General features: G+C 46.6%; 1 protein-coding gene across 5 annotated transcripts in view; it reads right to left on the bottom strand.

The window, feature by feature from the left end:
* Positions 1–14,672, bottom strand: part of FOXN3 (forkhead box N3) — a 142,357-nt gene that overhangs the window by 14,864 nt on the left and 112,821 nt on the right. For 4 of the 5 annotated variants that reach the window (XM_040412127.1, XM_040412130.1, XM_040412128.1 and 1 more), the window contains exon 5: positions 864–929. The exons of the other annotated variant lie outside the window; for it this stretch is intronic. In XM_040412127.1, the coding sequence (XP_040268061.1) occupies positions 864–929 (66 nt within the window). The remainder of the gene's footprint in view (positions 1–863; positions 930–14,672) is intronic. 5 annotated transcript variants of the gene reach the window in all.

The following is a 14,672-nucleotide window of genomic DNA, read 5'->3' as shown; positions in this document are numbered from 1 at the left end:
GCACAAACTACTGTTGCCCCCTCTGCAGTATTAAACTGTATCACTGTACAGGGATTCAGGAGGGCACCTGTGGCCACGGCCAGGGGGAAACCGTATTTTTCGCCCCATAAGACAAATCTTTTCCTGCGTCTTATGGGGTGAATACTAAGGAGTGCTTCCATTATGGAAGCGCTCATTAGTACTGTAGGACCGGGTAGCGGTGAAGGCTCTGTACTCACTGCTTCCTGGTCCTCGGCTGGAGGCCGGAGAGGTAAGTGTTTTTTTTTGTTTCGTGTTCTGTGATTGATGAGAGGCATGGAGGCTGATATGGGGGCTGAAACATGGCCTTGGGGCCTGATAATGAGGGCTGAAATATGGCAATGGGGGCTGATGAGAGGCATGGGGGCTGATATGTGGGCTCCTGAGAGGCATGGGGCTCTTATCTGAGGTCTGATTGGGGGTCATTCACATTGGGGTCTGAGCTGAGGTCTGATTGGGAGTCTAATCTGAGGTCTTATTAACATTGGGGGGGTCTGATTGGGGCTGTCATCTGAAGTCTGATTAACACTGGAGGTCTGACCTGAGGTCTAATGAAAAATATATTTTTTCTTATTGTCCTCCTCTAAAACCTGTGTGTGTCTTATTGGCCGGTGCGTCTTGTAGGGCGAAAAATACGGTAAGTACCTGATGCTCCTAGCATTAATTAATGCTGAGAGCATCACATCGTTAAGTACCCAGGTGGCGGCCATTAGGTGGACTCTGGCGGCCCCCTAGGGCATCGGCCGACCGGGAAATTTCCCTGTAGGGTCTAATGGCCCGTCCACCCCTGTAGATATAGGTTCCCGCTGTAATGTCAGTCACATGTAGTGTCGCTGTCTACTCACAACCTGCGTGTAAATCATGTGGAGAATTCAATAGCATCATGGCGCTGGCAGCGGCGATGTCGGGATCTGTGAAAATCAACCAACAGATACGTTACTAAACGTCAGCGTGAAATCTTACACTAAACTTATAGACTCTATGACAGGGAAGAGACGCAGGTAGCCCACCACCAGGGGGCGCAGGCCACCGGCCGAACAGTCACATGATCCGAGAGCGGAGGAAGGAAAGGGACAGAAGAGACGTCACACAGAGCAGAGGACACGGGTCAACCCCCCACCCCCCTACACAATCTCCTAAAAGGCCCAGTATCATAATGTAATATGGAGCTTCAACGCAGCCTAGTGTTGTCACCGAGGTACTTAGGGCTTTGTGTATCTAAGAAGCTGATCTCTGCAATGGTCTCTGGCAGTAGGTCTCCAGGACCAGTCTGACGCCCCCCTGTCCATAAGGCCCTCTGAACCTCGTGCCTCTGCTACAGCAGCTACACTAAATGAAAAGAACACTCATTTTGCAATATGAACATTTCTGTTTTTCTCCGTTTCGTGTTCTCTGGATGCAGCCTGCAGTGTAAAGGATGGAGGTTTTCATCCTCCTGGTCACAGCTACGTCCAGGCTCCAGCCTATATGCATACACAATAACCGTCCTTCAAGCTGTATGGTATCCATACTCATTCACACAGATACTAGGCCACATAGGGTGAACCCTGGATGTAACCATGACAACCACAATGCTAAACCTCCATTCTTTACACTGCAGGACGCATTTAGAAAAATATCAAATAGAAACCAGGTTTAGAAGACGTTTTTGTTCGGCATTTATGACTAAATCGACAATTTCTATTAAAATGGGTTGTCCCGAATTAGAAAAACATGGCTGCCTTCTTGTAAAAACAGCACCACCCCTGTCCCCAGGTTGGGTGCGGTACTGCAGCTGTGCTCCAATGGCTACAATAAAGCCAAGTTGACACTACCTATGGGTGGCGTGGTGTCGTTTTGGGAAGCAAGCAGCCATACTTTTCTAATCCTCGACAACCCTTTTAAGTTTAGCCCCTACGCCATAAAAAAAACTGCCTCCCATCCTCTGCGATGTCGCTTGAGTCTGAATTAGGACAAATTTTGGAATGGTCCATTTTATTTATAAAACCAATGAGCCCATAACCCCTGCACTGGGCAGGAGTGGGGATCTTTTGGGGAGGGTCAGGGGTGCAGGCAATTATTGGGGGATCTGCTGTGGCTGGGAATACCTATTCCACCCCCACCCCAAAATTGTCCTGAAGAGCAATGGAGGACAAATTCTGATGAAAGCAGGAGCAAACACTGTAATAGAGAGGAGACTAGGTAAGTGGGGGGTGAGGGTGTACATTGGGAATAGGGCTGCCACAATCCAGATCAGTCCAAAACCCGGCAGCCCCCCCGCTGATATTTTGCAGAACCAATCCCCATTCTGTTGCTAGACAGATGTCAGCTTGCAGAAAATATTATGGCTTTCCCGATGATCTCCCCCCACCCCCATTCCCGCCGCCCCCGGAGAGAGAGAAAAAAAAAAAAGCAAAGCCAAGCAGTCGGGGCTTCCATGGTAACCAATGTCACCATAACAACAGTAAACATCCAGGATCGGCTGCTGAAAGGAACATCTGTCCTGGCGAAGCGTCCCATCTGCCCGGAGGCGAAACAGAACGACGAGGCGGCGAGACGAGCACCGAACCGCGATGCAGAAAAATGAAGAGACGGCGCCAAATCCCACCAAGAGGATCCCCCTCATCCAGTGCACAGAACAGAACCACCCGGGTCACATGGAGATCGGCACGTTTACTGGCACCACCGTCATCAGGAACGGCTGATAACAGAAGACAATAGCTCATCCCACAATGCTTATAACAGAGCCATCAGCAACCCCTTATTCCCCAAACACCGCCCCTCCTAATGACGACAGCTCCTTGTCGGCTCGACTGTCATGGTCATATCATGTCATTTTGCTGACATCAGCCGATTCTCAATCTGACTCGGGAGAGGGGAGACGATACTGTAATATCATGATAGGATGAACTGCAGAGACTTTTATATAATGCAAAAGTCACGTAATATTATAAAACATTTATATTATACAACTGGTACTGTGGACTGACCAAACATACAGAATAAGAAACTGAGAATTACACCCAGTATACAGGAGAAGAGCAGATACTGAGGATTACACCCAGTATACAGGAGAAGAGAAGTGGTATTGTGCAGTGTCCATGTATACAGAATAAGAGCAGATACTGAGGATTACACCCAGTATACAGGACAGAGAAGTGGTACTGTGCAGTGTCCATGTATACAGAATAAGAGCAGATACTGAGGATTACACCCAGTATACAGGAGAAGAGAAGTGGTACTGTGCAGTGTCCATGTATACAGAATAAGAGCAGATACTGAGGATTACACCCAGTATACAGGACAGAGAAGTGGTACTGTGCAGTGTCCATGTATACAGAATAAGAGCAGATACTGAGGATTACATCCAGTATACAGGAGAAGAGAAGTGGTACTGTGCAGTGTCCATATATACAGGATAAGAGCAGATACTGAGGATTACATCCAGTATACAGGACAGAGAAGTGGTACTGTGCAGTGTCCATATATACAGAATAAGAGCAGATACTAAGGATTACACCCAGTATACAGGACAGGAGAAGTGGTACTGTGCAGTGTCCATACATACAGAATAAGAGCAGATACTGAGGATTACACCCAGTATACAGGACAGAGAAGTGGTACTGTGCAGTGTCCATGTATACAGAATAAGAGCAGATACTAAGGATTACACCCAGTATACAGGACAGAGAAGTGGTACTGTGCAGTGTGTATATATACAGAAAAAGAGCAGATACTAAGGATTACACCCAGTATACAGGACAGGAGAAGTGGTACTGTGCAGTGTCCATGTATACAGAATAAGAGCAGATACTAAGGATTACACCCAGTATACAGGACAGAGAAGTGGTACTGTGCAGTGTCCATGTATACAGAATAAGAGCAGATACTGAGGATTACACCCAGTATACAGGACAGGAGAAGTGGTACTGTGCAGTGTCCATACATACAGAATAAGAGCAGATACTGAGGATTACACCCAGTATACAGGACAGAGAAGTGGTACTGTGCAGTGTCCATATATACAGAATAAGAGCAGATACTGAGGATTACGCCCAGTATACAGGACAGAGAAGTGGTACTGTGCAGTGTCCATATATACAGAATAAGAGCAGATACTGAGGATTACACCCAGTATACAGGACAGAGAAGTGGTACTGTGCAGTGTCCATATATACAGGATAAGAGCAGATACTGAGGATTACACCCAGTATACAGGACAGGAGAAGTGGTACTGTGCAGTGTCCATATATACAGAATAAGAGCAGATACTGAGGATTACACCCAGTGTACAGGACAGAGAAGTGGTACTGTGCAGTATCCATATATACAGAATAAGAGCAGATACTGAGGATTACACCCAGTATACAGGACAGAGAAGTGGTACTGTGCAGTGCCCATACATACAGAATAAGAGCAGATACTGAGGATTACCCCCAGTATACAGGACAGGAGAAGTGGTACTGTGCAGTGTCCATATAAGAAGAATAAGAGCAGATACTGAGGATTACGCCCAGTATACAGGACAGGAGAAGTGGTACTGTGCAGTGTCCATATATACAGAATAAGAGCAGATACTGAGGATTACACCCAGTATACAGGACAGGAGAAGTGGTACTGTGCAGTGTCCATACATACAGAATAAGAGCAGATACTGAGAATTACACCCAGTATACAGGACAGGAGAAGTGGTACTGTGCAGTGTCCATATATACAGAATAAGAAACTGAGAATTACAACCAGCATACAGGAGAAGAGAAGTGGTACTGTGCAGTATCCATATATACAGAATAAGAGCAGATACTGAGGATTACACCCAGTATACAGGACAGAGAAGTGGTACTGTGCAGTATCCATATATACAGAATAAGAGCAGATACTGAGGATTACACCCAGTATACAGGACAGGAGAAGTGGTACTGTGCAGTGTCCATATATACAGAATAAGAGCAGATACTGAGGATTACACCCAGTATACAGGACAGAGAAGTGGTACTGTGCAGTGTCCATATAAGCAGAATAAGAGCAGATACAAAGGATTACACCCAGTATACAGGACAGGAGAAGTGGTACTGTGCAGTGTCCATATATACAGAATAAGAGCAGATACTGAGGATTACACCCAGTATACAGGACAGAGAAGTGGTACTGTGCAGTGTATATATATACAGAATAAGAGCAGATACTGAGGATTACACCCAGTATACAGGACAGAGAAGTGGTACTGTGCAGTGTTCATGTAAACAGAATAAGAGCAGATACTGAGGATTACACCCAGTATACAGGACAGAGAAGTGGTACTGTGCAGTGTCCATACATACAGAATAAGAGCAGATACTGAGGATTACATCCAGTATACAGGACAGAAGTGGTACTGTGCAGTGTCCATATATACAGAATAAGAGCAGATACTGAGGATTACACCCAGTATACAGGACAGAGAAGTGGTACTGTGCAGTGTCCATATATACAGAATAAGAGCAGATACTGAGGATTACACCCAGTATACAGGACAGGAGAAGTGGTACTGTGCAGTGTCCATACATACAGAATAAGAGCAGACACTGAGGATTACACCCAGTATACAGGACAGAGAAGTGGTACTGTGCAGTGTCCATATATACAGAATAAGAGCAGATACTGAGGATTACACCCAGTATACAGGACAGAGAAGTGGTACTGTGCAGTGTCCATATATACAGAATAAGAGCAGATACTGAGGATTACACCCAGTATACAGGACAGAGAAGTGGTACTGTGCAGTGTCCATACATACAGAATAAGAGCAGACACTGAGGATTACACCCAGTATACAGGACAGGAGAAGTGGTACTGTGCAGTGTCCATATATACAGAATAAGAGCAGATACACCCAGTATACAGGACAGAGAAGTGGTACTGTGCAGTGTCCATGTATACAGGATAAGAGCAGACACATGGCTTAAGTGTCCATGGCACAGAACACAGTAAGGGCGCCTTCACCTGCGCAGTTATGGCTCTTGAAGTATTTGCTGCCACGAAAGCAATACAGTACCACCATTACAGATCACAGTTGCATGCTCACCCAGCTTTCCCAGAACCCTGGATGGTAAAATCACACTACCATAACAGTCACCCAGCTTTGCCACCTAATATGGCTGGAGATATTGTCTCCTGTGGAAGGGAAGACGACGATTCAATCATTTGAAATTCCAGGTGAGAATTCGGACGGTGCTATAAAGATCCCCAAATTTAGTATGATTACATGTGGATTTGTAGGAGAGGGGTAAGAAGTGCTCCCCGAGCAGCGAGGGGTTACAACAAGGACATCATTACATCAGCACTCAAATTTCAACACAGGACAAGACACATTCCTTCCACATAATATAATCCTGGAGTCGGCTGCGCTCCCGAACTCCACGTTAACCCCCCGAGGAGGCTGCACCGTCCAGACGCCTCTCCTCTACGTGAGGCACCAGTCTCCGGCCTGTGCTGACTGCAATTATACAGACGACTGTTGGCTATTCTTAAAGGGCCACTCCACCTAAAAGAGTTTTAATAATGCAGGTAAGAGGCGGCGAAAGATGAGGTTTAAGGCCTGCTGAGCCCCCCCCCCGCCTCTTCTCTGCTCTGAGATCAGAGGAAATTCTGAGTGGGAGACTTGAGACATGTGGTTTCCTGACAACTCAAAGGAGGAAACGACGATTATTACAATGTATCCCTAGTAACTTGTCAGAACAGCAGAGAGGAGGCACAACCCCAAAAAAAGTAAACGGATGGAGGCACCCAGATTATAACCGCATGCCATATAGAATATAGATCATATTACGCTCCAGCCTATACCGCCTATTACCACTGGGGGGCAGAATGATCCTCAATGGAGGCATTGTCATTAGGACAGCAGGACGCTTTAGAAAGTAAAGGCCCTTTTTATTCTCTTACTGTTCTTTTTCAGGAACACCAGGCCACATGGGGGCGCTCTTCTACAACAGTATTCCTGATGACTGAGGTCATCATAGAGATCACATTTCCTTTTGGCCCTCGGGCCCCTTAGTGTTTCCCAGGTCTCCGATGACTCTGAACAGCAAAGCAGCAGCAGCCCGAGGCAGTCTTCACTGTTCCCATGTAAAAATCGGAGAACAACGCTTATCCTTAGCAAAGATAGGCGTAACTAGAGGATGATTATTTAAAGGGGGCAAACATGTCCTTAGTTATTTCCATGGTTGCCTTGACAACCATGACCAAAAAAAAATAATTAAAAAAAATATATTCCACCGTAACAAATTCATTGAGGGTTGCGAGTCGCCCGGGGATAAGCAGCCTTGTCACATAGCGAGCGCCTGCGCTCGACTCTCAATTATCACTACGAGAAGATACAGCACCCCCCCTCCCCGCGCAAAGCCCGGACAGCGCGCTCTTCTTGCCTTTGATTCGTTCCCTCCTCGTAAAGAACGCAAACTTTGATGTCAACAAATGGTGTTTGCGGAGTTTAGGCGAGCGCCTTTCATCTCTGCAGGCCGCGATGATTACAGGATCTCTCCGTGCGCAGCGAGAAATGTTTGCTTACAAAAAAAAAAAAAAGACAAAAAAAAAAACTAAACGCTCACCCCACCTTGCTCAAGCGCAATTCATAAGATCATTAGTAAACCGATGACAAAAGCAGATCCATAGAAGAGGACTCAACGCAGGAAAATAATATACACCTTTAAAAAAAAAAAATCTTTTGGAAACTGGGAAAGATGGGAAAAAAAATTACATTTGCATCATCTGCGGTTACTGAAACTTTTCTTGCAAGAGTCGGAATTTCTGCTGGGAGAACTGGAATTTGTAGGATAAGAGGAAAAATAGATTCAGATTCCAGCGTCATGAGAGTCATCGCGGCTAATAATGACTTTTCCTTCGGCCTCGTGAATATTTGTGACTTGTAAGTTTCCATTCTGGAGAATGACCAGTGAGGAAGGAAGAAGAAGAAGAAGAAGAAAAAAAAAAAAAAAAATTCTTCCTGCCGCCATCGGGTCTCTGTTTCTATGGTAACCACTAACATTTTTTATATATCTCTGCACATCCTATAAACTGCAGAGACAGACAGCACATGTCTACTAATGAGAGGGAACCAGGGCTCAGCAAGCTAATGACTAGAGATCAGCGGTGACATCACTGAGAATGCAGCCTATCCATTCACTAGAGATCAGCGGTGACATCACTGAGAATGCAGCCTATCCATTCACTAGAGAGCAGCGGTGACATCACTGAGAATGCAGCCTATCCATTCACTAGAGAGCAGCGGTGACATCACTGAGAATGCAGCCTATCCATTCACTAGAGAGCAGCGGTGACATCACTGAACTCAACCTATCCATTCACTAGAGATCAGCGGTGACATCACCGAGAATGCAGCCTATCCATTCACTAGAGAGCAGTGGTGACATCACTGAGAATGCAGCCTATCCATTCACTAGAGATCAGCGGTGACATCACTCAGAATGCAGCCTATCCATTCACTAGAGAGCAGCGGTGACATCACTGAGAATGCAGCCTATCCATTCACTAGAGAGCAGCGGTGACATCACTGAGAATGCAGCCTATCTATTCACTAGAGATCAGCGGTGACATCACTGAGAATGCAGCCTATCCATTCACTAGAGAGCAGCGGTGACATCACTGAGAATGCAGCCTATCCATTCACTAGAGATCAGCGGTGACATCACTGAGAACGCCGCCTATCCATTCACTAGAGAGCAGCGGTGACATCACTGAGAATGCAGCCTATCCATTCACTAGAGAGCAGAGGTGACATCATTGAACTCAACCTATCCATTCACTAGAGATTAGCGGTGACATCACTGAGAATGCAGCCTATCCATTCACTAGAGATCAGCGGTGACATCACTGAGAATGCAGCCTATCTATTCACTAGAGATCAGCGGTGACATCACTGAGAATGCAGCCTATCTATTCACTAGAGATCAGCGGTGACATCACTGAGAATGCAGCCTATCCATTCACTAGAGAGCAGCGGTGACATCACTGAGAATGCAGCCTATCCATTCACTAGAGAGCAGCGGTGACATCACTGAGAACGCCGCCTATCCTTTCCTTTGGCTGACTCTAGTAGCTGTATCCAGCAGTTGTCGCCGGCAGGGCTCGGCGTTGTGCACACTGTCTGCCCTAAATGACTAAGCTGGGTGTAGTGTAACAACCTGCAGAACGAGTTCATCACCACGGCAACAAACGACTCAACTGCCATGGACACAATATCAACAGAACACAGTCCAACGGATAAGCCGGCCCTGCCCCATTCCTGGAACCGTCTGTTATCCTGCTCGGCTGAAAATGAAAGTGAAGCAGAGAGATGGCGATGAGCAAAAGTTGAGTGTGCAGCGATGGGGGTTCTTCTCCAGGGTGATGTCACCATTGTTAGACGGGAGGTTCAACAAATAACAAAAATACTAAAGAACCTTTGATAACCAAAATGATACACGATTGCTGCAGTTGCTACATTGTATATTCTAACTGCAGAGACGCTGTATAGTCACCTGGGGGGTTGTTGAAGCCACCCAATGTCAGGGTGACCTAGGATTCTGCAAGATTTGCAGGTTGGGGTCTGTGCAATGGCCTGATCTATCCACAATGGTCGCTACTCAGCTTTCCTGCAGCCCTGAATGGCAGGCATGCTTCCTTCTGAGAGTCACCCAGCTTTCCTAGCAACAGATACGTGACCTGCTGGGGATTGTTCATAGTTCTGCAGCAGCAGAAATCATTAGGAGGCGGCGGAGGGGAGAGGTACAACCTGAGCAGTTTGGCAGATCTGAGCCCGTGTGCATAGTGAACAGACACATTTTACAAGCACGGCGGCATTGATTTTTCTGGCCTCACTTTGAAAGGAACCAACGCGTTTCAGCCCTGTTGCATTAAGAGCGATTCCAGCCGGGTCAATGATCACACAGACAATAGGTAGAGTCGCCTCACACAAAAGGTGAATGGTGGAAGGAAGACATCCCCTCGCAATCTGCTCAGCCGGCCTGGGATGATCGTTTAAGAAGAGTGCAGCCTCCGCTCCAACCCCTCGCCAGCGGTACGACGATGATCTCTTGTGACAAGAGGGATTTGTAATAGCGGCTCGGTGAATGGCGTACAGTCATCTATTGTGCAGGGGAAGAAGGGAAGGGGGGCACTCTTATTGTCCGAGGCTAACGAATAACCCTTCTACATTCATGACCTCCTTTTCTCTCTGCTAATGGAAAGCGAATTACGGACGCGTCAGCGCAACATCGGCCATCAACCAGAGGCTTTATAAAGTGCTATATACACACACACATGTACATTATGTTCTCTCATTGCCGCCAGGATGTCTCTAGGCCAAGAAGATGGAACCAAAGAGACCCCAAAACGAATTGTGCAGCTTGTTCGAGGAGCCCCCCCCCCGTAGATTGTTTGGATGAACTTTACTGCCGAGTATAGTGAGAAATGCAGCTTGGAAAATATCCGTCAATTACAACTGAAACCCGTACAAATCCCATGAGGAGCAGATCAGGACCTTAAAGGGATCTTCCAGAATTAGGACCGTTTTTAAAGGGCATCTGTCAGCAGTTTTGTACATATGACCCTGGCTGGCCTGTTACATGTGCGCTTGGCAGCTGAAGACATTTGTGTTGGTCCCATGTTCATATGTTCCAAAGACGTATTCAGGTCCATAGTGACCATCAGTTCGTTTTCTAGGTGTAATGGTAACGCCCCCGTTGCTCCTAGAGATCATTTGCATATATTAAAACATTATTTTTCTCAGCAATGTGGGCACAAATGAACATGGAACCAACACAGATGCCTCCAGCTGCCAAGTGCACATGAAACAGGTCAGCCAGTGTCATAGGTACAAAACTGCTGACAGATGCCCTTTAAGCAGTTCCGCAGTGTGTGGTACCCAAGGAAAGACTAAATACTTACCAGCTCCCCGCTGGCATTCTGGCTCTGTTTGACAATTTTCTGGTCGGGGGCGCTTGTGCTACTATAACTAATGACTGGTTTCAGCGGTGGTGTGTCTCACTGCCTGATGATGTGCAGCTGGAGGGACACATCACCACTGAAGCCAATCATTGGCTGCAGCGGTGACCCTCACCACATCTGTAATTTGAAGAATCCCCAGTCGCATGGAAAAAGTGGGTGGCAACCTCTATGGGATCTGCAATGGAAGCCATATTAGTTGTCAGCTAGTTTTTCCCCTATATGCAGATCTAAATAAGTAATTATTTTTAACAGAAGAGTATATAAAAGACTAATATTTTTTGGGTGCCATTAATTTAATTGGGGGAGATCCGCATTGTGCCAGGGTTGCACTCAGTAACAGGATAAGGCCGTTAAAGCTGCAGGAACAGTCACTGCTGATGCACTTAAAATTGTATTAGTGATCGCGTATCAGAGGCCTCCGCGGGGACCTGTCTCATTCCCAGCGCTCGCCCACTTAACGTGCGGTGTGATCGATAGAGCACCAGGCAGAGGGAGAGCGCTGCGCGTATCATCTGCAGCCGCTGTCAGGAGGAATACGACAAGATAAACCCTGACGAGCCATCATACCCACTATAAATAGACGCCTTCCCAAGGTCAGAGTCGGAGAAGTCATTGGATAAATAGCAGCAGAGTCAGATGTACTGACGGCGAAGAAACAATCAGCGAGATCACAAACCCCTCAATTATACAACCAATCCCGACTACAGCACAATCCCTCTAATCTGGAATCCAGGATGAAATGATAAGGACGGTTCAGTGTTAAAATATAGTGCAGAAAGTCCTGACAACTCATGTCAACCATACAGGAGAAGAGTTAAAGGGGTTGTCTCACTTCAGCAAACAGCATTTATTGTGTAGGGGAAGTCAATACAAGGCACTTACTAATGTATTGTTATTATCTATATTGCTTCCTTTGCTGGCTGGATTCATTTTCCCGCCACATTATTCACTGCTCGTTTCCATGGTTACGATCAACCTGCAATCCATCAGCGGTGGTCATGCTTGCACTTTATAGGAAAGAACACTGGCCTCTCTTGTGGTCGGGTCCGTGGGAGTGGGCTTAGGCTAGCGCTTTTTCCTATAGTGTGCAAGTACGGCCACCGCTGCTGGATAACACGGTTGCATAACCATGGAAACGAGCATTGTATACTGTGGCAGAAAAATGAATCCAGCCAGCAAAGGAAGCTATAAGGATAATAACAATACATTAGTAAGTGCCTTGAGTTCCCTTTCTCTACATAATAAATGCTATTTGCTAAAGTGAGAGAACCCCTTTAATAAGCTGGAGCCACCAACATACTTATAAATTATCTAGTACTACAATATTGAGTTACATCCTGTATTACACTTCAGAGCTGCACTCACTATTCTGCTGGTGCAGTCACTGTGTAAATACATTACTTATCCTGTACAGATCCTGAGTTACATCCTGTATTATACTCCAGAGCTGCACTCACTATTCTGCTGGTGCAGTCACTGTGTACATACATTACTTATCCTGTACTGATCCTGAGTTACATCCTGTATTATACTCCAGAGCTGCACTCACTATTCTGCTGGTGCAGTCACTGTGTACATACATTACTTATCCTGTACTGATCCTGAGTTACATCCTGTATTATACTCCAGAGCTGCGCTCACTATTCTGCTGGTGGAGTCACTGTGGACATACATTACTTATCCTGTACTGATCCTGAGTTACATCCCGTATTATACTCCAGAGCTGCACTCACTATTCTGCTGGTGGAGTTACTGTGTCACCGTTTTTCCTACATCAGGTGACTGCACACAGCCTGGAGTAAAGATGACACTTCCCAGAATGCAGATCAACCAGAGCAAGTTCTTTGCAGACTCTGAACAAGCAGGAAATGCTGGGAAATCTTAGCAATTACTTTTGGGTTAAGATGAAGGCCAATACGATCACGTGTGGCTAGATACAGATTATTACAACCCTCAATCAGCCTTGATCCCGCACTTGTGCCCCTCATGTAACATGCTTTGTGGACATTGCTGTCATCTACAGCAGTACAGTAGGGTGGGGGAGGGTAATTCTTCCCATACAACCAGGGGCAGGCGCTGCTGCAGGCACATCTTTCAACAGCTGGGTTGGAGGGAAGACGACAAAAACCGGTTTGGCTCCATGCAAGTCTGGGCACAGGTCTGAATTGTTTACCCCCTGCTCCCAATGCAGGTGACATGAAGACGAGGCCGGAGCACAGGTCGTGTATTCTACATTAAAGGGGTATTCCGGTGACATCAAGTTATAACTGTTAGATGGGTGGGGGTCTGACCAGGACCCTGCAGGGACCATTGTAATGAATGGACTAGCAGGTCAGGTATGCACACGGTCCATTCATTCGCCAAGTGTAAGCCGAGACGAGTGGCAGAGGGCATGCTCCATTTCCGGGGCTCCCACTGTCATGATAAAGAGGGTCCCAGAAGTCAGACCCAGCTTTCTTGGGTACAGATGGAACTGAGAAATGGTGCAATATGATTTTCAACTCCAGGACGTGACGTGGGCCCCTGCTGGAGTCTATTCACACAGTGAATGGTCTTAGCGCTGCCGGCCTTGGAGGACGATGATAAATGTGGTGATTTTCGGCAATCCGTCCACCCGGCAGCTGCAAGATCATTACTTTTAAATGAAGTGAATTAAAACCGCGAGCAGGAACGTCTTATCCGATAACAGGCGAGGAATTTGGCCTCGTGTCAACTATTTCAGGACAAGAGAAAATAAGAGGCAGAAATTGGTTGGCACGCCGCTCGCTTCGCTGCCAGGCGCTTCCTTTTAAAACCAACGTCCCTTTCGCATCGGTGGAAACGTTACAAGAGTAAGCGTTCGCTGACCCTGCAGTCAAAGATGAGAAACAAAACTCTCATCATCCTGCCCCTAAACATGACAAACGTCGGGATACAGGGGATGGCACGGCTCGTTCATTAGCCCCATTGGTCGCTGTAGGAGATGGCAGGACGTGACTACAGGATCAGACTACACAGGGTTTGTTTGTAGTCTGTAACCATGGCGACAAAAAGGTCCACTCAGGAAGAGATTCTGAGTAGTGTTGAGCGAACTTCTGTTTTAAGTTCGGCGTCTAAAGTTCGGCTTCCGGTTAGCGGAGAATTCAGATATGGATTCCGAATTACGTTGTGGTCCGTGGTAGCGGAATCAATAATGGCCGATTATTGATTCCGCTACCACGGACCACAACGGAATTCGGAATCCATATCGGGATTCTCCGCTAACCGGAAGCCGAACTTTAGACGCCGAACTTAAAACAGAAGTTCGCTCAACACTAATTCTGAGGAAGACTATTTGCAAAGTTGCCTCATTTATCTTTTGGATGCACTGGGGCAATAAAATGTTCATACATCGTAAGGCCTCCTACACACAATCGGATCCGTTTTTGCGATCTGCAAATCCGCAAAACACAGCTACCGGCCATGTGCGTTCCGCATTTTGTGGATCATTATGTCCTGCCCTCTGTTAGAAAGGCCTAAAGGTGCAAAACTGACAAGAATAGGATGTATTCTAATTTTTTTGCAGGGCTGTGGAATGGACGTGCGGATGCGGACAGCAGCACGCGGCGTGCTGTCTGCATCTTTTACAGCCCCAATGAAATGAATGGGATTGCATCTGATCTGCGATTGGATACGGACTGAAACTACGGTCGTGTGCATGAGGCCTAAGTGTA

This window comes from Bufo bufo, chromosome 11, assembly GCF_905171765.1.
Source record: "Bufo bufo chromosome 11, aBufBuf1.1, whole genome shotgun sequence".
NCBI classification, from domain to species: domain Eukaryota; kingdom Metazoa; phylum Chordata; class Amphibia; order Anura; family Bufonidae; genus Bufo; species Bufo bufo.
This window is presented reverse-complemented; position numbering and strand designations above follow the sequence as displayed.